The sequence below is a fragment of the Crocuta crocuta genome, unplaced genomic scaffold, assembly GCF_008692635.1.
Source record: "Crocuta crocuta isolate KB4526 unplaced genomic scaffold, BGI_CrCroc_1.0 scaffold344, whole genome shotgun sequence".
Taxonomy (NCBI): Eukaryota; Metazoa; Chordata; class Mammalia; order Carnivora; family Hyaenidae; genus Crocuta; species Crocuta crocuta.
The window spans coordinates 1966707-1989246 of NW_027533081.1; the positions used below are offsets into that span (position 1 = coordinate 1966707).

Below are 22540 nucleotides of genomic sequence, written 5' to 3' on the forward strand. Positions count from 1 at the left end.
GAGCCCGCGGGGCCCGCGGCCAGCTGCGCGGCCGCCGCCAAGGCGCCGGTGAAGAAGAACGCGAAGGTGGCCAGCGTGAGCGTACAGCTGGAGATGAAGGCGCTGTGGGACGAGTTCAATCAGCTGGGCACCGAGATGATCGTCACCAAGGCCGGCAGGTCAGGGTGCCCCCCCCCTTGCCCGCGACCCTCCCCACGTGGCGCGGGTCTCGGGCAGCGCGCCTCGGTCTGATCCACGCGAGTGGGGTCGAGAAGCGGGGTGGGGGGCGCGGCCCCGCCACCTGCGGGCCCCTCTAGGCGCGAGCCGGCTCTTCGCTCTCTGCGGTCCCGGCTCCAGCGACAGCCGCCTGACGCGCCGAGCGGGGCCGGAGGGGACGGCGCGGGCAGCCTCGGAAGGCTGGTGGAGAGAAGCCCGGCGGACCGGCTTGCCCCAAGGCGCCCGCGNCGCCCCTGAGCGGCCTCGCCAGCCAGCCGGCTCCCAGTGGATCCCACCTCAAAGGAAATTCACGTCTTTAGTTCCCCAGTTCAATCTATACGGGTTAGGTAAAGAGGGAGCAGTTGGGCAACTGTCTGGAAAATTTTAAGGGAAAGTTAAGACCCTTAAAAACAATATGCTCTCTTCCGTGAAGGTTGTTACCCAGTTTTTTTCCGGCCTAAATTTCGGGTGATTGTGGGGCCTGGCCGTTGCTGCTGGGGCTGCCGCCTTCCAATTGGCCTGTATTTGTTTTAAGGGCCCAGAGAGAAGGGGAACAAGTTTTGCGATGCAACCGATTTGACCAGCAGACAAAGGCGGGTGCCGGGCTGTGTCTAATGTACACACGGAGACACCAGCTCTGCGTCCGCACAGCCAAGGGGAACTCAGGGCCTGTTTGCAGAGCCTTCTCGTGGTTTCTGTTTCCCTGCCACGGCTGTCCTCCCTAGGGATCCTGGGGCCTGTGCTCAGCTTCAGTTCTGCAGGTCTTCTCCAGGCTCTCCTTACTGTCCCCTGAGGACGCACCCCAGCCTCTAGGCCAGTCCAGTGCAGCAAGGGCCTTGGTGGTGGCCAGGCTTCACCCCAGAAGCCAGCATTCCGCGGCACCCACCAGCCTGCAAAAGTGGGGGTGGCAGGTCTGACCAGGAGGGCCGGCTCCGTGGCATCTGTTTTTTGCCCACTGCCTGCAGGGAGGTGCCTATGAAGCAAAGCCGTAGGAAGGGCAGGTGGGAGCCAAACCTCATGCTGTCCTCCAGGGCCCAGTGGTTGGCACTGCTGTGCTCTCAGGACAGGGCCAGCCCCCGGCTGACTGGCGGGCCCAACCAGGAGCTGCAGAATGTCCTTTCAAGAGCCTAGATGGGTCATAGAGTCGGAGTCTGGGGGAGGGGAGAGTTAGGGGACATGAGAGCATAAGCCAAGGTCTCCCAGAGTAGCTGCGTCTGTCCGGGGGCAATAGTGGGGTGTGTGTGGCGGCGGGGAATTTGTGTGTATCCCTGAGGAAGATGGAGAGACTCCAGCATCGGGCTGGAGACGGGGCCTAAAAGTTGGGTCTGTGGGCTCTGAGGCCTCAGCCTCACTGGAGGGATCGGGCAGCAGCCCCACAGACCCAGCCGAAAGGGCAACTGGGACTCCTGGGAACCACATAAGAGTCCCCTGGTTTCATTTTGTTCGAGCCGGGAGTTTACATCGGTCGCTTAGATGGAGCTGGGGGAAGCTCTCTGGAGGGCTGAGAATCTCTGGGACCACATCTTAGGAGTCTTGCTGATCCGGTGCTGCCGGCTGAGGCTAGCTCTGGACTGAACAGCCGAGAATTAGCAAATGCTAGGCTGTCTCTACGCAGGCAAATGTGGCAGAGGAAGCCATAGACCAGGGCTGGTGTGTGGAGGCTCAGCTGTAGTGTTTAATGAACCATTTCGGGGTTTTGAAAAAGGGAGCAGGGGACTACTTTGCCCCTCTACTTGCCCTTGGCTGGGCATGGGCCTAGTTGGGTTAGAGTAGCTGAGTGAGAGGAGAGGAGATGGAGGGGCCAGGCCGATGAACGCAGCAGAGCAGCCGGCAGGAAGCCGCCTGTCCTGGGTCGGTCAAGGTGGGGCAGCCCTGCCCTCCCCCACCTGAGGTGACCGGAGGCCTCGCCGCCCCCAGGCGCATGTTCCCCACGTTTCAAGTGAAGCTCTTCGGCATGGACCCCATGGCCGACTACATGCTCCTCATGGACTTCGTTCCAGTGGACGACAAGCGCTACCGGTGAGCGCCCAGCAGAACCAGGGAGGGTGCCCTGGGAAGCGGCTGGTCCCTGCTTGGTGATGCCTCTGAGGGCAGCCCACAAGGACGTTTGTGACTGGGAGTCCCAGGCACCTGCACCGCCGGCGCCACCGTCCCCTGTGACCTGCTCCCTCCCCAACCCTGTCAGACCCCAGACCCACACACCCCACCCCTAGCGCTTCTCCCCTCGGGAGTCACACAGGCTGGGCCCCTCCGCCAGCTCTAAGCCCGAGACAGCTCCCACGCCCCTGGGCCAGCTTGGCCCGAGGCAGGCAGGCCCCTTGCACACAGGCCCCCTGCCTTTCTTCATGCCTCCTTCTCCCACGAGGTGAGCGTGGGCACCTTGTCCCCTTCCCCCATCCCCCGGGAACGCTGGGAGCCAGCAGGAAAGGTGGGGTGGCCGGGAGAGATTATGCTGGGCGGGCCTCGCTGCCCGGACAATTAACAGCAATTAATAAAGAGAACGTGGTCCGCCCTGCGCCTGAGGCCTCCGGCGCTACCAAATCCGGGCTCCCGCCACGCAGGCGACACCGGAGGCGGCGGTGGGGAGGCCCGGAGCAGGCAGACCCGCGTGCAGCGAATTGTGGCGCCCGGAGACCAGCCTCCTCCCTTGGGGCCCGGCTTCCTGCTGTCTTGTGTACTGGGACTGGAGGGAGTTTTCCGTTTTCTTCCCAATTCCCCTCGGAAAAGCTCCCAGTCTGTGTGGTAGCCGAAGGCTCGAGTTCACCGATGATAGGAAAACTCATTAGAGGCACTTTTGGGGTTCACTCGTCAAGGCCCTCTCTGCTCACTCTCCATGCCCTGACCCCTGTTCTGGTGTTGCCCCAGGTATGCCTTCCACAGCTCCTCCTGGCTAGTGGCCGGGAAGGCGGACCCTGCCACACCAGGCCGTGTACACTACCACCCCGACTCGCCTGCCAAGGGTGCGCAGTGGATGAAGCAAATTGTGTCCTTCGATAAGCTCAAGCTGACCAACAACCTGCTGGACGACAACGGCCATGTGAGCAATCTTCCCACATCCCCAGGCTACCCAGGGCAGGCCCTCCGGAGTCCCTGTTGACCAGAGCTAGAGGCCGAGCTTGGGCTGTGAATGAAGGACAGGCTGAGGAGAGTGGGCCCCTCCGGCCAGGGGCTCAGGGTCTGGTGGCTCTCGGGCCTGGGAGAGGCTGTCTGTCACCTTGCTTCCCTCACTCCATTCTGGCTCTTTTGCTGGAGTTTTTGTTTTTGTTTTTTGTTTTTTAACTGGGAAGGATGGGGTGTGGGGGTAGCGGCAGAAGGCTTTGTAGAATCCAGGCGGATGATGCCGCTTTCCTGCTGGGCTAAGCATTGGCCTGCAGCCGCCTACCACTGCCTGTTGTAGGCCTGAAGTAGTTCTGACGGACCTACGGAAAAAGAATCTAAACCCTGATCTTTTGCCATTTGGGGGGTCTTTCCTGGTGGTCCCCATTTAGTTGACTGCAGTCTCCGCTTGAGCCCCATGGCTGGACCTCATTTCGGAAGTTAAGGGCTTTGACCAAGTTCTCTGAGAAATTCGCTGCTTCTATGGACCTTCGCCCATTTCCTAGTTCCAAACTTGCCACCTTGTCTTCCAGATTATTCTCAACTCCATGCACAGATACCAGCCCCGCTTCCACGTTGTCTATGTGGACCCACGCAAAGATAGTGAGAAATACGCTGAGGAGAACTTTAAAACCTTTGTGTTTGAGGAGACTCGCTTCACTGCGGTCACTGCTTACCAGAACCATCGGGTGAGACCCTGGGGATGCGCAAATTCAATACTTCTGGGTTGCACTGTGCAGTTGCTGCCTGAGGGAAAGAGGTCTGGACCCAAAGACTGTGGGTCCTGGTGGAACACAACACGATGGAGTCCCACCCTCAAAGGCCTCCTCCCCTCTGCGGCAGGCCAGCCCAGACTCCTATCAGGTTGACCTCTCCAGCGGCAACTGTCAGTGCGGCCTGAAAGTTTGTTTTCCAAACCATTCCGGAAACTCCCCATCAGGGGCCTGATCCACGGTTTATCCAAATTCCTAGGGCATCCCCCACCCCTACTGCGGGGTGGGCGGTGGAGGTGACTACATTCCCAACTCAGCCAGGGGCACTGGGTCTCCATCCCAATCACTTGGGGCCACAAAGGGGATCCTTAGCGAGAAAGGAAGCTCCCCCTTTGGCAGAAGAAAGGCACAACTCTCAGTGTGGGAGAGTAAATGTGGGAGGGTTATTGTCCCAGAAGAGTAAAGGGGCTCTTATTGTGGGAGCCCCTTCTAACACTACACTACCCTGGTGCTCCAGGCCCCAGCGCTGGGGCTCCAGCCACTGGCTCAATGCTCGCTCCCCCAACCCTCCGCAGATCACGCAGCTCAAGATAGCCAGCAACCCTTTCGCCAAAGGCTTTCGAGACTGCGATCCGGAGGACTGGTGAGTGTCCTCTGAAGGGATCGCTACAGTGCGGGGAGACCAGCGGGACGCTCCCCTGACTCGCTGCCCGTCTCCCTCCCGCAGGCCCCGGAACCACCGGCCCGGCGCGCTGCCGCTTATGAGCGCCTTCGCTCGCTCGCGGAACCCGGTGGCCTCCCCCACGCAGCCCAACGGCGCAGAGAAAGGTAGGGCCGGGGTCGTGGGGGCGGGGCCGCGGCCCCGCGCGNCGCTGCCGCCGCCGCCGCCAACATGTACTCGTCGGCCGGGGCAGCGCCGCCCGGCTCCTACGACTACTGCCCCAGATAATGCGGGCGCCCGCTGGCCGCTCCCCGCCCGGGGTCCCCGCACAGCCCTGAGGGCCGTCGGGGTTCCCGTCCACCCAGCCCCAAGGGCCTTCCAAGAACACGTTCCCCCAAGCCCCGGGGGCCAGTGCGGGTCTCCCCTTCCCTAGCCTCGAAGCCGTCTGGGTCCTCCACTCTCCAACCCCGACAGCTGTCGAAGTATATGGTTCCCCAGTCCCGGGAGCCACCGCGGGTCCCTCCCCAGCCCCGAGGGCCACGGGGTCCGCGCCCGCCAGTGCCAAAGCGCCCGGTCAGCGGCGGAAGGAAGTGATATTTATTGTTCTCCGCGAGACCGCGTCGCCCCCCTCGCCCCTCCCCGGCCCGGCCGGCAGTTGCAGTGTAGACGACCCGAGAGCCCGTCTGCAGGCGGTGTAGATACGTGTAGATATTTGTAGATACTGTAGATACTGCGCCGGCGCCGACTTGATAAAGGTTTCGCCTCTTTTGGAAGCTGCCTGCGTGTCCATTTATTTGCGTCCAGTTAGATCGCACGGGGGATGTTGGGGAGAGGGAGTCCAGTCGATTCAGGGACTTCGGGGTCTCCCCAGCTCCAATCCCCACAGGCCGCTGCGAAGCGGGAGTCCCTACAGTGCCCTCCCAGCGCCTTCTCCCGGCTGGTTTCCAGAGCCTCTTCTCGGCCACGCCCCTCTCCGTCCTCTCCCCGCCCCCTCTGCTGTGGCCCCAACTGGGTTCGCTCCCAGGGTCTCCTCCCGGCTCTGCCAGCCAGCTCCCCGCCCCCACTGCCGCCTTGCAGCTTCATCCCACCCGCCCCCAGGCTGAAAGTACCGGGGCTCAGCCTCAGCCCCAGGTGTGCACAGGGTCTTTTTACTTAATTCTGGCCGGCAGTTGTCCCTCCTCTAGGATTTAGGCAGGCACTCCTGGCCTGTTTTCAGGACCAGTGCCTGTCCTGGGTGCTTTTCACGGAAGCTGGAAATAACCATCACGACAGGACACTGCCATTTGGGGGCTGGGAAGGGGAGAAGCTCTGACTCTGATCATCGAAAGACAAAAACAGGCAGTTCTGCTGTTCTAGCATTTCCCCTGGCTGGACCTAGCCCAGACCTGTGTTTTCCCCTGTTTATTGACTTTGTTCCCTGTGAATGTCCCCACGGAGTGACCTGGACAGGGGGTACAATGACAGTGGTCATGAGTCATCTTGAAACCTGTCTGTGAAGCATTTTTCCCAGGCCAGGTGGTGAGGGACCTCTCCCCATTAACTCAACACCAGGGATGGGGCCAGAGGAACCCTTTGATCCCTCCCTTCCTGAGTCCAGGCAGGAAAAGCTGACAACCGGTCAACGTCAAGGCTGCTAACTTGGACACACGATGGACGGGAAATGCAAGTGGCTGAGGTTCTATCCCCTTCTGTGTCTGTCCCAGTATGTTTGTGGCAATTGTTGCAAGCTGGTGCCACCTCTCCCTGGCACAGCCAGTAATTTCCCAGTGTCCCTCCTAGACTGGATGGTTTCTTCCCGATGTGTTCACCCTGATGGTGTGACGTGGTTGACATCTTAGCAGTTGGGCAGCAGAAAGTGTTTCCGTGAGCCAGGTCTACAAAGGGTGACCAAGGCTGCTGAGGAATGAGCTCTGGAGCCCAGATCCCCCAAAGCTTCAAAGGTCATCTAGTGCCAGGGTGTGAAGACGCAGCCCGTGATTTAGTGGGCTCTGTGGACACAGCTTCATGGACTCCTAAGGGCGGCTCTGGACACCCATCCCTGATGGACACCCTGCTACCACCTGCTGCACACCTCCCGCTGGGTGAGCAACATGCACCGCTGAGCTCCCCACTCATGCAGCCTGTTGGTGCCACAGATGCGCCCTGCATCCCTTCTCGTCCTGGAAGGCCCGCAGGAGTGATGGGCTGTGCCCGCCAGGGCTAGCCTCTCCTGCATGTGCTGGACACCCCTCCAGGGCCTACTGTGATCCTGAGGCCGCGCTCTTCCTCTGCCCACTTTCAACACTCAGGCTGTGGTGAGTGGCAGGGGCTGAGAACCACAGTTGGAGAGAGCTCCACCTTGGTCTCATTTAAAGCTAAAATGAGAAGACGCTCCCTTCTGAACCAATGATGGTGCGGCTGTTTGCAGCTGAGAGGTTGCAGCTGAGCATACGGGTCTCCGGTGTGCAGCCTGCCAGCCTCCTGCATTTGGACCTGCTCCCATGATCATCACCCACTCAAGGCAGAGCGCTGCACCGCTGTCCGACATGCTGGCTGCTAGCCACAGTGGGCCACTTACATGTTAACAAAAACAGAATAAAATGAAACATTCGGTTCCTCGCTGGCTGCATTCCAAGTGCTGAACAGCACATGTGCCGCAGGTCAGCTCGCTGGACACTGCAGAGGAGGGCTGCCCTGCGCTGGGGAACAGCCCCCCACAGGCATGGTTTTCTACCCTCTGCCCCCGCAGATGAGTTTGCCCGGCTTAAGAACTTCTCACAAAGGGGATCACGCAGCAGGGCGCCGGCTGCTCCGTGGTGTGGCAGGGCTGGCCCATGCTGCCACCCACCCGTCAGTTCTTCCCGCTCACCAGTGTCCAGTCTCCTATCAAGGGCACTCGGTTGCTTTAGGATGATGGATGCTGTGGTGCCCAGCACTGCAGGCGAGGCTGTTCCTCCGGGCAGTCCTGTGTCATGTAGGCCATACACCACCTCAGCAGATTGCTGTCACCCACCTTCCATCCTGGGAAGGGGGTGAGGGAAGGGTGGCTCGGGTCCCCCAGCTTCTGCTGGGGGCTGCTCATTTCAGAGCCCCTCTTGGTCACTCATTCCTGAAACAAGTGCCTGGTGAGCACCAACAGCGCTGTCAGCACTGCCTGCTGTGTGAGGCTGACACTCCCATGGGCAGCTACCCCAGACAGTCCCTGGCTTCCCTGTGAAGCCACTGTCCTGGCAGCTTCTGTGTCCCTCGCTTTGGGCTCCTCTTGGAGCACACCTGGCCTACCCCTTCCATGAGCTGATGTGCTGCCCTGTATGGGTCTCAGGTCCCATCTGACCTGCTTCCTCATGCGCTTGTGCCTCAGTGTCTTCCGCTGGGTTCCCCAGTTGGCCCAGAGGTCCTGTTCTGCTCCCTTCACTTGTCTCCAAGTATCCAACTGCCAACTCAGGAGGACAAGAACTTGGATTAGAAAGGACCTCAGAAGTTTGGTCCAGGGACCCCAGACTCCCCAACCCTTGAAAAACAATGGACATGTGATGGATGAAACAGGTAAATTCTTGACTAAGTTGAGGAGGGGTGGGGCCTGTCCACTGCCCTCTTTGCTCCTTTGGGTCCCACATAAGGGGTCTAGGGGATCCAAGACCCTGGGGTGTGGTGTGACAACACCCTCAGCAGCCCAGCTCACTGTTTTTAGAGGAGAAAGACCAGGGGTGCTGGGTGGCTCAGTTGGTTGAGCATCCAACTCTTGATTTCAGCTCAAGTCATGGTCCAAGTGGGCTCTATGCTGAGTGTAGAGCCTGCTTGGGATTCTCTCTCTCTCTCTCTCTCTGTGTCTCTCCCCACCCCCCTCCCCTCTTTCTCCTTTTCTCTCTCTCTGCCTAAAATAAATAGAGAAAATGAAATGAAATAAAAAATAAAGGAGGAAGACCAGACCATAGCTACAGATAGGGCCTGCTGTCCTGCTTTCCTCCAGTGCTGGAGCCTCTGTTTTTGACATAAACCTTCCAGATCCCAGGAAGGCTGGAGATGTGTGTGGAATACCCCAATATAAATTACTGGCATTTTTACAGGACTTACCAAGTGCCAGGCACTCTGGCAAGCCCTATGGTTGCCACCTCCTCTCATCTAGGTATTCCAAGAGCCCAATTCACGAGCACTCTAACAACCCCACAGCCCAGCCCACAGGGTCTCATCCACAGGCTCTGGATGGTGCAGGGTCCCTCGGGAATGGGACCGCACCCCTGTACTACCACTAAGTATAGCTGGACAGCATTAGGTACCTTTACAGGGACAAAGAGAAAGTGCCCCAAGCAAGCATGTCAGTGAGCCATAGGGCACAAGCAGATGTGGACACAGGTCTACGATGACAAACAACCTGAAGGGGCTGGTTACACAGGGAAGCATTTGGGGTGCAGAGGCAGTACACAGAGGTTCTGGTGTGGGTGAGGGGGGGTCTGGCGTGGATGGGGGGGTCTGGCGTGGCAGAGGAAGAGAAAGCCTGGTTGTGGGGCTTCAGCCGCCCCTTCCCTCTGGCTGAGGAAGTCCAAAGAGTGTGTGGGACTTGTATTGCGATGGCTGGGTGAATGGGAGGCACTGATCTCCAGGTGTGCTGCAGATCAAAGTGCGTGAGCACTAGAGAATTCCACGGGGCCACAGCTGCCAGGGGTAGAGCCAGCAGAGCCAGTAGAGGGAGGGGTGGGGGCCCAAGGAGCTTCTTCTAGGACAAAAGGAATGATTCCAGTGGCCCAACCTGGAGCTGGGTGCCAGGGAGAGCACACCTCCCAGGTTCCATAGCCTCTGCGCCTCAGTTTCCTCTTAATGCTGGGGTGCTGACCCATGCCCTGTGGGAGTGGTATGAATGGTGAAGGCCCATGCGAGCAGTGGGGACCTCCTCTCCTCCTCTGTGTGGGTTCCGATGAGGCTGTGCAGTTTCATAGGTGCCGGGGGACAGGACCGGGCATCTATTTGGGCACATCTGATGCCTCCGCACAAATCTGATCCCCACTGCCTCCTTCCCAATCTCCCTCACCCCCACAGCCGCCTCTGTATTGTGACATGCGCACTGCCGGGGAGCAGGCCAGGGGACATGGCCCCACAGCCCAGTGGCGGCACCCAGCCCTGGGAGCGGAGGATGGGACTATTTCCTGGTCTACCCCACACATTTTCTGTATTGAAAAAAACACACAAATCTTGCCTTTGATTCAATTCCCTTCCCTGCTTGTCGTACTACTTCAAACCAGATGGATTCACAAGATGAACCTTTGGAGTCTCTGCACCTCTATTTAACTGCTGCCAGGTCTGTGTGTGGGGAAGAGCAGAACCAAAGGTATTCTATGAAAAGCAGCCCACATGGGGGAGAAGCCTAGGTTTTAATAGCAGTAATTAAGTTATCTTCTTAATTATAAAGAGGAATGGTATTGCTGACATCCTTTATCTATCAGCTTTCAATTGCATAAAGTAAGTACTTAATCCTCTGTTTCCAGCGGCCGCCACCCATGTCTTCCCCCCTCCGATCACAGAGCAGCCTGGCCCAGCTCTTGCTGCGGAGACCCACGCTGGGGACACATGAGGGTCCAGGCCCACCACTCTTGCTCACACCACCAAAGAGAAGGCCTTCCGATCACACAGTGACTCCCTTAGACTGAAACACATTCTGACTTCAGAGATGCTGAAGTTTTCAGTCTAAGGGAGTCACAGTCTGATCTGAAAGCCTTCTGGTGGGCCTTACAGTTGCTGGGGGTCTGGACTTGAGTGACATTTTTTCAGTCACATACTTATGACTTTTTGGGCCAAGGCCTGAAGCAGCTCTGAGTGCTGTATGTCATGTCATTGGGAAGACAGCAAAGACCCACCCTGGGAGACTGGGTCCTGGGCTCCAGTCCCAAAGCCCTTCCCACAAGTGGCCTTGGCCTTCCAGGATGGATGCCCCTGTCCCTCCCCCCATGCACCTGTCTTCCCAGCCCCCTCCATCTGTGACCCCATCTCTGAACCTACCTTTCATCTCAAAACATGCTTTCTAGATTCTTCTCCAGGATGGCTTCTTTTGGGACCTCATCTCACAGTGAAGGTGGTAATGGCAGTCAGGGCCACTGGAGGCCAGGTTAAGGAAGAGGCCATAGCTCTTGGGCTCCCCGAGGCTGCTCGGCTGCATGTGGCTGCAGCTTGCATCTTTTTCCATTGGGTAGTGCCTGCGCTGGAGGACACAGCAGGCTCTTCATTGCAGAGCTGCCCTCTCCGAGTCCTCCCTTGTGGTAAGGTAGACTTGAGTCACTGGCTGGGATCCAGGCCCCTCCCTGTGTCCGCTAAGGCTGCCCGGCACGGCCAGCCCCCGCGTGGTCTGCAGGTGGGGCTCAGAGCTGCAGGAAGGCCGGCTGCAGTGCATTCTCTGCCACTCGTCTACACAGGGCACTGTTAGGTCAGGGCTTCCAACGTGGTAGTGGGGACTGGGAGCGTGCGTGTGTGGTGACGGGCTGCGACAGAATATGGAAGCAGCGACTTCCATGCAAAGACTCCATCTTTTGTAAAGTCTTCAAAGAACTAAGAAAAACAAGAGGTTTAATTAAGATGCCACTGGCCAGCTGGGTCCTTGTTCTGGGAGAGATTGCAGGGCACAGAGCTGCAGAGACCGGGGGCTGCCAGGCTATGTGCCTGGCCCGAGGGCATCTTGTCTAAGGTGGGGGGTGGGCTGCAGAGAGCTGCCAGCTGCCAGCTGTATGCCCCCCATACACACGTTTCCCACACACCCGCCACCCAGCAACCCAGCTCTGTGAGTGAGCAGGCATTCTGGCATTTGTGGGCATCCCCACAGCGGGGGCTGAAGAGAGGCCACTGGCCCCAAGTGTGCCTGCTGTCATCTCCACCGGGCAGGGCTGGGCAGCAAGGGGGCAGTGGGCCTCATTTTCCCCAGCGCCCCATGGAGGCTTCTATAGTGGGCCCTTCTTAGAATGCTAGGTGTTTCTGGGCATGTCTCACCTCAGCACTGATGATCAAGCCCTTCTGCCTTCTGGGTGGACGGCCAGAAGGGTCCATTAGAGGTGGGGCCAAAGGCCACAGTCAGCACCCTCTTCCGGAGACCTGGACTCCCAGAAGCTATTGCAGGGCTGTTCGCAGAGCCACAGCTGCCTCTGGGCTCTTCACTTGCCACTGTCATTTCTCTGCCACTTACCAATCCTGCCCCTGGAACAGGTGGGCTGCTGATGGGAGAGGACAGGTCTCAAGAGGACAGGTCTCAGGTGGGCCAGGACACATGAGGGGGCCGAGCCGCCTGGTGTGTGCTGGTGGGGCCATTTGGCTCCTGAAAGCCAGCCCTCCGCCCACCCGCCCCGCCCCGGCCACTGCACACTGCCACTTGGTTTCCCTCCCGTTTCCAGCTATTTCCCATGCACGTGTCTCATCCCCGTGAGATTTAAGTTTCCAGAAGACAGAGATCGTATTATGCATACACGTGGGAAATAATTTATGATGAATTAAAAATTTGGATTAAACCACAGCAAGAGACCCCTTTGTGCCCCCTAAGGATGGCTGTTATGAAAACATCACACGCACACACACAACACACACGCACAGAGTTCCACGAGGGGCTTGAACCCAGGAACCATGAGCTCATGACCTGAGTTGAAGTAGGATGCTTAACCGACAGATGCTCCACATGTATATTTTTATGTATATTTACATGTATTGAACACTTAAGGAAACCCTGGATTATCCATAATCTACAAAAGTTACCCTGTTCACCTTGGATTGACCAAGTCCTAACCTGTCTCTAAACCAGTGGTTTTTAATGTGCAAATTTTATCCTACAGGGGCATTGGGCAATGTCTGGGGACACTTTTGACGGCCATACTGGGTGGGTGGAGGCCAGGTATGCTGTTCAGCACCCAGTGGTGCATAGGACGGCCCCAACACAGAATCGCTGGACCCAAATGTCACAGAGTCTGGACCAGCTAACAGCCACAGCCCCAAGTAGTTTGAACCCCACATCCTGCCTGGCAATTAGCTGGACGGCAGCCAGACGATCAAGCACCCCTCCTACTGGGAGCCACTCTCCTGGTGCTACCTCCCCGGGCTGAGTCCACCCCAGGCACTCTCCATAAGCTTCACTGGTGCCCAATGACCCAGACTCATCCATGAGGCAGGCTGTCCAGCCCCCAGCCTGAGCAGTGGGTCCTGGATGCTGGGGGGCTGGTGACAGCCCTGGGTGTGTGGGACCCCAGGAGATGCCCCTCCAAGTGCCGGTTCCCTGGCCAGTCCAGCGAGCTCTTGTGTGTGTGTCTCTCTCTCAGGGACAGTGTCTCTCTCTTTTGTTTGTGGGGTTTCAGTTAGGGACCCCAAGTGTTCAGGAGGGTGGGCAAGGCCACTTAGCTCTGGGAGGGCCCAGCCCCACCAGCCCTCTCTCTTTCAGGGGAGGCAAAGGTGTGGTGTGAGGTGGGGAGCAGAGTCCCATGTTCACCCTTTCACATGCCAAAGTGGGTGCCACGCAGTATTTGTTGAGACACAGTTTCTGCTCTAAGAGAATGCATGTTCCCAAAGAGAGGGACCGACAGAGGCCACCATGCTGGCCAGGGCCTCTGGGGGGGATGGGGGTGGCCAGTGGGCTCTATGGGGCAGGGCCAAGGGGCTCAGGACAGGCTCCACAAAGGCAGACCACCTCAGGGGTGAGTCCAGCTGCTTACCATGCTCAGAAGCTGGGTCCCCTAGGCGTGAAGGTCACTCTGGGAGGAAGGAGCCGTTTCTTGGTGGGGGCAGCCATTGGGCCCCAAACACAGAATCGGGGGTGACCAGAGGGAAGGTGCCATACTGTAGGATTCTGTCTATATTCATTCTGGAAAAGGCAAGACTGCAGGGCGAGAGAGCAGACCCATGGGTGCCAGGGCTGTGGTGGGGGCCAGCAAAGGGGCAGGAGGGAAATACTGGGGGTGGGGTGGGGTGGAACTTTTGTTACGGTTCACACAACCGTCTCCTAAAGAGAGCGAATGTTACTGAATGTAAGTTTCCTTGATTGTGGCCCTTGTTTGAAATTTCCAAACTAGAAAAAAAAAATCAATGGTTCAATAAATTCTCAAGATTTATAAACTGTATATTGTATAATAAAGAATTCTCACTATAGCATACCCTAACTCGGTTGATATATCAAAACATGTCAGATATACAGATATAACAGAGTAAAATTTCCCCGACATTTATACATTGGTTGCAAATGCATTAAAAACACTTGTAAATATTTAACAAAAGTGACAAGCCTAACATATAGATCTGAAAATGTCTTAATATCTTAGGAAAGATACACACACATGATATAAGATTCACGAAAGCTGGTGCTAAAAGCACTGAACTATGTTTAGTTTCTTTGGATTGTTTTTTACTCTTTTTCTAAAATTTTTTTTAAAAATTTATTTCTGAGAGAGAGAGAGAGAGAGAGCGACAGTATGAGCAGGGGAGGGTCAGAGAGAGAGGGTGACACAGAATCTGAAACAGGCTCCCGGCTCTGAGCTAGCTGTCAGCATAACAGCCTAATGTGGGGCTCAAACCCACCAACCGTACGATCATGACCTGGGCCGAAGTCAGACGCTTAACCGACTGAGCCATCCAGGCGCCCCAGGATTGTTTCTTATTCTTCCTTAGGTGTGTTCTCAGCAACCCCAGGGCTCAGACTACTCACTGGGTCAGCAGGCTGCTCGGCTCCAGGCTCGGGCACCCTGGAGGGGCTGGTGCTGTCACTGATTGGGGCTGGCCTACCCTGGCCTGTTCTATAGCAAAACTTCTCCATAGGTTGAGGAACTCTTAAAGATAGCCTTGCCCTTCACATTTATTTTCAGATTCTCTCCCTGAGATGAAGGAGTCTTTGGTTTCATGCGGATGGGAGGACCAGATCTGCTGCCCATTTATTTGGAGACATAGACTGGTGTGTTGGGATGTGTAATCTTCTTCATGAGCATTTCATCACACCCTGCAGGGTGGCGTGAGGGGTGTCCCCCATGCATGGCTGGGGTACTCCCACCTGGTGATGGCAGGAGGCCCAGGTCCTGTCCTGGGCTCCTTCCCCCAAGTCTTCGGGTCTCGGTTGTCTATGCTCACTCTCTCTTGCTACCCAAAGAGAAACAAGGACAAGCTTTATTTTGTAAAGGATGAAAACATTTTGGCTTTCCTCCCTCATGAGGCGGGGTCTTGTGTCCCCTCTCTAATACCAGGGCTGGGCAAAGAAGGCTCCTGCTGGTTTGCTGGATGAGCTTTTGGAGGCCCCATGTAAGAAGTCTGACTCCCCTGAGACCACCGGGCTGAGAGGCCATGCAGAGGCGTTCACGTTGACGGTGTCCTCTGCGCTCAGTCCTCCCCAGGCTCTACCGCCCCGCTGAGCCCTTCCCAAATTCCTGGCCCCTGAATTCCATGTGCACAGATGGCTGCTGGACACTGCTGAGTTTGGGCTGGTTTATTAATGCAGTGATAGATAACTGCAACAGGATGAGACCAAATGACTTGATTTTTTTTTAACATTCTACAGCCTTTTTTTTTTAATGTTTATTTTTGAGAGAGAAAGTGCACATGCACAAGCTGGGGAGGGGCAGAGAGAAGAGAGGAAGACACAGCATCCAAAGCAGGTTCCCGGCCCTGCGCTGTCAGCACAGAGCCCCATGCGGGGCTCTACCCTACGAACTGTGAGATCATGACCTGAGCCAAAGTCAGACGCTCAACTGACTGGGCCACCCAGGGGCCCCATAACATTCCACATCTTTAAAAACAATAAAAATATAACATCTTGCCTCAGTCCCTTTGGGCTGCTATGGCTTATAAACAGCAGAACTTCATTTCTCACAGTTGAGGAGGCTAGAAGTCCATGATCAACGCAGATCCAGTGTGTGGTGAGAGCCCACTTCCTGTGTCCTCGCATGGCAGAAGGGCGGAGGGGTCTCTCTGGGCATCTCTTTCATAAGGCACTAATCCTGTTCACAAGGGTTCCACCCCATGACCTAAGCACCTCCTGTTGCCATCACCTGGAGGGGTAGGTTTCAGCCTAGGAACTTGGAGGGGGACACTGACATTCAAACTATAGCAGTGCGCAGACACACTTGGCTTACTGAACTATTATGATACTCTTCTGATCTACTTCAGGTTAACTTTTCTTGTGTGAGTGTCAGTGAGAATTCTTGGCCTAACACAATCTCATCAGTTTGAACAGATGACCGTTAACTGTCTGCTTGATGCCTGATGCATCCCAGGCCCGTGTGGGAGGCCCCTTGGCCTCTAGTACTGCTCTTGGCACCATTGACCACATCCAGGCTTTGTGGATTGATTCCCCACATAGCAGGATTGATTCCCCACATCTGCCCTGCGCCACAGAAGCTGTTCTTTAAAGAATGTTTGAGGGCCAACAAACATGAATACTTTTGGCTCTGTGGGCCAGAGGTCCCAGACACTGCTGCCCAAAGGTGTCTGTCAATGACACACAGGGTGTACTTTCCTGACTCTGCTCCAAGATCCGAGAGCCCAAGTAGAGTGTGGGGTGTGCAGGCAGAATGGCTCTAGGCACACCCTCCTGGCAGGGATGGAGGCAGAATCATTTCATTTAAAGACCATGAGCACCCTTTTTTCAGTTTAGCACATGATATAGGTATGCCATACTTACTATGGTAGGTGGCTCTGTCTCCCACTCAGTGTGTCTTCCTGCATGGATTCCCTCAGTGTGGTTTTGGAACTTCCTTTGTGGAACTGACAATCCTATACATGGTGGGCATGTTTCCTGGTGGGTTGTGTGTATGTCTGCCCTACTCAACAGCAGCCACCTGGCCCTTGGCATCTTGCACATCTCTGTCTGGCCCAGGTGCTTCCTTCCTGCCTTGCTCCTAAGGGCGTTGCCAGACAAGCCAGTGAGCTTGCCTGGGGAAGCTGAGTCTAGGCAGGGCACATGTGAAATCGGAGGGCGGCAATGCCGCAGGAGGGGGGTGGGCTGGACGCGGGGCAGCTGCGCTGCTGGAGCTGCAGGGTGCGACGGGGGGCAGTGGCTCACCTGCACCGAAGCACAGGTGCACGGCACGCTCAGCTTTAAGGTTTTCGTCTGTGCCAGCACGTCTTTGACACCAGGCTTTCCCGTGAAGTTATAGCTAGTTGAGTATCAAGCGTTTCTAAAGAACCCCCTGAAGGAATGTTTTTTCTTTGTGCAAACAGTCCTTTTGTGCAGAGGGTGTTCTGTGGCTTCTTGGCACAGACGCAGGTGGGTAACACCTGATTGAACATCACTCACTCAGGAGCGCAAAGACACGCACTGCACGTCAGCACAAAGCCAGACCGCTGAGCGAGTGCAGCGAGGTCTCTGTGGACACTGGACCACAGCAAGCCCTTCCTCGGGTACTCCCGTGTCTGAGTGCCTCGTCCTGTTCTCTGGGGCTCACTGCCCCCCACCAGACATGGAGGCTGGTTTGCGTACTTCCAAAGCACGTGGCTGTCTGATGTTACCCCACCTATGAAACTCAGGGAGCATGAAAAGCTGATGAAGTCTCAATGACCGACTGTGGGCCATACCCCTGGTCCTTGCCAGGTCTGCTGGGAGCTTCCTGCTTGTCCGAGAGGACCCAGCCTGCGGTGGGTGCTGGGTAAGCATTGCCCACCTGCTGCGTGGGAATGGCTGTGGATTCCCCTTGCAGGGTTACCACAGGTCTGGAGGAGGATCTGCAGAAGGTTCCTGAGGCAGGCTCTCACCAGATGCACATGCCAGGCCACCCACTCGCCTGAGCTGGCTGGCCTCGATGGCACAGCTGCCTTTCAGGGCAGGTGGCCTGGAGGTGGGACACGTGGCAGTCCCCACCATCCCCTGGATCAGAGGCGCCTTCTGCCCTGGAGGTGGTGGCAGGGGATGCTTTGACTCCGCAGAACATTCAGGTCACACCCGGGGTCATGAAAGTCATGGCACAGAATACCCCAAGGCCATTCCTGCTGGCTGTGAAGGAGCCTCGGGCCTCAGGCGGCTAGCACAAAGCTGTGGATTCTGCTAACAACCAGGAGGGCTGGAAGAGGTGCCTGGCCCACTGATACCTAATTATAGCCTGTGAGGCTCCAACCAGAGGCCCCAGCTACACTGTGCCCACACTCCTGATCTATGGAAGTTCTGCCAATAAGGAGAGGACAGTAGGATGCATGGACCAGAGGGGCACCTGGGTGGCTCAGTGGTTAATTGTCCGACTCTTGATTTCAGCTCAGGTCATGATCTCATGGTTTCATGAGTTTGAACCCCATGCTGCTAGTGCTGGCGAGACTGCTTGGGATTTTCAATCCCTCCCTCTTTCTCTGCCCCTCCGGCACTTACACTGTCTCTGTCTCTCTCAAAATAAATAAGGAAAACTTAAAAAAACAAACAAACAAAAAAAAACAGTGCTTAAGTGTCCTGAAAAATGCTGCTTGGTTAACAGTGAAAGTAGCCAGGTAAGGTACTTTGGAAACGGGGAGAAAATCACAGGGATGATTTCACAGAGCCACCCAGGTGCCACAGACAGACATGGCTGGGTGTGCGGAGGTGCTGCTGGGCCAGGGAGGGTCTTGCTGAAAGCATCTGACATGAAGGCACACAGGCATGGCCCGGCCCTCAGGGTACCAGGGGGACAGGCAGACACGGCCTGTCAGCAAATGTGGCTGTGCGGGCCTGCAGGCGGGTGACAGGGAGGGAATAGGGCTTCCCACATGGCCTGAGGTGAAGGCCAGGAGCCCAAGCCCTGCTCTCATTCTTTTGTCTAATAGGTTGAGGAACACCACTGGTAACTGCACTCTCAAGGACCGGTTTATTGACCCACACGAGGCATGTGGAAACATCTTTATGGAAAAGCAGGCCTTTTGTACTGTGGTAAATGGAAAGTGGAGGAAACTTTGCCAAGGGGTGTGAGAAGCCTCCAGTGGGCCTCTGCCCGAGGCCATGCCCAGATCAGCCTTTGCGAGGTGTCACCCCAAGGGTACCTTATGCAGACACCCTACGCGGCCTGGGGGAGATCTGGGGCTGGGCTGGGCCTTGGCAGACTGAGGCTTCCACCCATGCCCAGTTCCTCAGGGTCCGCCCAGGCTCCTCTTCATGGCTGGTGGGACTGCACCCTAGTGACACACCACAGTTTGCGTCTCTGTCCCTTCATCTGTCAATACATTTGGGTTGTTTCTAGTTTGGGGCTGTTATGAATAAAGCTGCGATGATCATCCATGCAAAGAAAAAGAGCCATTCCCAGAACATCAAGGGCCCTAAGTTAACATCAAGGGACTGGCCACAAGAGTGCACGCGTCCTTCTGGTGGAGCACAGCCTTGGATCCACAGGGGATCCTCCTCGTCAAGCACCTGCCTGTCATTGCAGAAGAGCCGCAGGGACGGCGTTGTGCCCACTCTGCAGCCCACCCTGGGATGGTCAGGGAGATGAGTTTGAGCCCTTCCAGCAAGGGGGGCGCATAGCTGTTGGAAGACAGCAGCGCTCCTGCACACCTGGGTCCCGTGGCGCAGCCAGGCCCCGACACCAGGCCGGGTCTGAGCAGGGCCAGGACAAGGACCATCTGGGACTCTGCAAACGTGAAGCATCCTCCCCAGGCTGGGTGTCAGAGCGGGGCTCCTGTTTCTTATGATGCTGCAGGTAGTATGAGACTAGTCGGGTCTGTGGTGATTTCCTAACATCCTCAGATCCTGTTGTACAAAACCTCAGGCTCCACGGTGGGCAGAGAGGGGGACTGTGCTGGTTCAGACACCAGCATTTCTAATACAGTTGGTGCCACTGTGGTTCCAGATGGCTCAGCTGAGTGGACCAAAGTCCTGGCCACCAGTCTTTCCCTACAACATCCATAAGGCCTGGGTGGCCTCAGAACGTGCTTGCCTTATCCACAAAGCCCCACCAGGCACCCAGGGCCTACAGGGCTGTCACAGCCCAATGTGGCCCTCATATGTAGGGATTCAGCCACAAGATGTCCCCGGACACTGCTCACCAGCCTGTCACCTGGGTGGGATGGCCCAGAGCCCAGTGCACGGTCAGTTGCCTGTGATCCTCTGTGCACCTCTGCTCCTGCCTTCAACAGGAAGGTGAGGGCCAGGTATGGACGCCGGGTCTGGGTCTGCCAACACCTCCTCTCTACCATCTCCAGGGGCAAGATACTGCCAGTCAACACACACACAGCTCACCTCAGACATTCTGGAAGCATCTCTGGGTTTAATAAACCTAATTCTGACTTGCACTACCCTGTCCCTTTGTCTGGAATGCATGCCTCCATGGCTGTTTTTGTAAATATGGTGATTCTGCCAAAGGACAGAGTCACCGAGATTCCTGAAGAGCTGATAACACAGGCGTACACAAGGGCAGGGGGCACCATTTCCTTGGCCACTGGGTTCACAGCCTCTTGAGGCTGCAGCAGCCCCACGCCTGATGCCAAGGGGTCAGAGCTGAGGCAGGGTGGACAGCACCCCACAGGGGCTTCCCAGCCACGGCGGCAGCAGGTTCTGGCAGGGCTGCTGGAAGGGCACGCAGAGTAACTGAGGGGGCTTGTCTCTCCCCTCCCCTGCTGTACAGGCATGCCTCTTCCTTCTTGTGACCACCTGCAGTGCAGCCCACTCTCTCAAAAGTGCTCATGAGGGTGGGATGTTCACACCACTCACTCTGTGCGCTCACAGCTTTGCTGTAGTTAGCAACGAGGCCAGGTGGGTTCCGAGACTCATCCAACAGTTCTTTGCTGTCTGGCATTAGCCTGTGGCTGCCTGGCCATGGGGAGGATTAGCAAAGGTTCATCTTCCAGAATGACCACCCCCCACCCAGTGTCCCACTGCCTGTGGTCATGTCGGCAGATGGGTGCCTCTTGCAGAGAGAGAACAGGGAGGTGAGCAGCAGCACTGAGCAGACTACGGCTGCTATTCTAGAAGAGCATCCTTGGTATGTGGCCTCTTGTGGGGTTCGGCCACCCTCCATGGTCTCTGACCTGACAGCTTCCCTATGAGGAGCACCCCGAGGGTGGCTCACTCGGCAGTTTCCCTCATGTCTGGAGAGGTTCGAGTGCCTGACGCCTAAACAGAGCCTCTCCTTCGGACATTCATCATGTGGAAATCTCTCTGGATGTGTCCCCGAACAGCTGGTGGGTGGCCTGGCTACAGGACACTCGGGGGCCAGTGTGGTCCCTCCCAAAGGTGCTAGAGGACACTTGCCAGCACCTCTGTCCAAGAGGGCCCCCGTGGGCAAGCCAGTCCCCAAGCAGGGCTGTCCATGAGCTCTGACAGTGTGCCGTCCCCTGGAGAGTGGCCGTGGGTCACTAGGGAGGCTGGCCAGAAGATCCACAGTATACCTGGCCAGCAGTGCAGTGTGGTCTTTCCTCACAAGGCCTGTGTCTGTGATGGAGGGGTGTGCCTGCTCTGGTGGCCTGGGCCAGACATCTGTATACTAGATCCAGAACGCTTCCCCTCAAGCAGACCAAGCCAGACTTGAGCAGGCTGCTCGTCGGCTCCACGTCCAGGGTCCCCAGGCCACCAGCCCACACCTGCACCTCTGTGAGTCTGGCTGCTGGTGGCTGCAGTGGCCCTGCTGCCCACCCCCCGGCCACACCTACCCTGTCCTGGGTCGTGAAGTGCCACCACTGGGCCTTGCCACTCTGAGATCCACGGACTCCACTGCATTTAGAGATCCTCCCTGTATGGCAGTGGCTCTAACGGGCCTGCAGAGAAGAGAGGCCGCAGAGCTCTCCAGGGTGCTGGGCTCCCCCTGTGGGTGGATTCCTCCAGGTCACGGGGAAAGGCACATGCTCCTGCCCCTCTTGTGGAGGGTGAGCAGGTCTCAGTGGCAAGTGTCCTCGAGCACCCTGATCCCCCTGAGTCCTTGAGTCATCCAACTGCAGTACACCGAGGTGGTTCTGGCATTTCAATTGCACTTAGCGAACCTGCCTTGTGGTCCATGTTTCAACCAAGCAACCAAACCCTGGGGCCCTTTCTAACTCCTTAGGCTGCAACGAGTCCAGACCCTCTGCTAGTGGCCCTGTTTCAATGGATTCAGCCTTATGTGTCTCATATTCCCGCCACCTGAATCCCACATGTGTTCTCCAGATTTCTGTCTGCATGAGGTTCTTCTGGAGCGTAGCCACTTCATCACGGGCCACACTTTGTACCTCACCCTTTGGGGCCTCCTGGGGCCTGAGTCTAGTTATAAGCAAAGCTGGGAGGTGGGGGAGCTGGTCCTGAGTATCCCACATGGACCCTGCTCCAGGAGAAGCCCTTCCAGGTGCTTCAGGTAAAGGAGGACTGACTGCTTCAGGCAGGGACCGAAGAGGGCTCTTCTGGCAAAACAGCCAGTGGAACAAAGGGGTTTGAGGCCCCCAGCTTTCCCCAGGTCCCCCTTTCTTCCCAATCAATAGCCCAGCTTTGACAGCTGGGCCTGGCCATGCACGAAAGGAGACTGGGTGCACTGCCTGCTTTGGCTGCTAATTCCCAGTTGCCCTGAGTGCATGGTGCTGGCTGGGACTGTGTCATTGGTGGCCATCTCAGCCATACTTAATTCTGCTGTGCTTTCCACCCTGAAGCCGCCCTGGAGATGGCACCTTGCCCTCCTTGGTCTTTCCTTCTTTGGGGTGGCACATCCTCCCGTGGATCCTGCGCTTGGCCTGGCCCTGAACCATGAACTCTTTCTCCCCAGAGTTGCCTTTGCCAGCCGTGGCCACCTTCCTTCTGCCATGTTCCCTTGAAGGGTCTGGTCACTTCTTTCTACTGGTTCTGGCTTCAGCCCTGTGCATCAGAAGCTCCTGGCCATCCTTGGGCGTGAGGAGCCACATGGAATTAGCAGGAGCTGGGGACCACATCTGGTGTTCCCCATTGGACAGGGGTCAACTGCCCTGCCCAGTGAAAAGTCTGGGGATGGCTCTCAGAGCTGACTCTAAGTGGGAAGCAGGGGTGTCACCTCGGAGAATTTGTACTTTGAACCTG

General features: G+C 56.9%; 1 protein-coding gene across 1 annotated transcript in view; it reads left to right on the top strand.

The window, feature by feature from the left end:
- The window catches only part of TBX1 (T-box transcription factor 1), a 19997-nt gene extending 1166 nt beyond the window's left edge, over positions 1-18831 (top strand). Inside the window, exons 3-9 of the mRNA XM_077745927.1 lie at positions 4-158; positions 2113-2214; positions 3061-3232; positions 3825-3980; positions 4580-4647; positions 4732-4832; positions 18364-18831. Coding sequence (XP_077602053.1) covers positions 4-158; positions 2113-2214; positions 3061-3232; positions 3825-3980; positions 4580-4647; positions 4732-4832; positions 18364-18368 — 759 coding nt within the window. The 3' untranslated portion in view covers positions 18369-18831. The remainder of the gene's footprint in view (positions 1-3; positions 159-2112; positions 2215-3060; positions 3233-3824; positions 3981-4579; positions 4648-4731; positions 4833-18363) is intronic.
- Positions 18832-22540: the final 3709 nt, after the last annotated feature.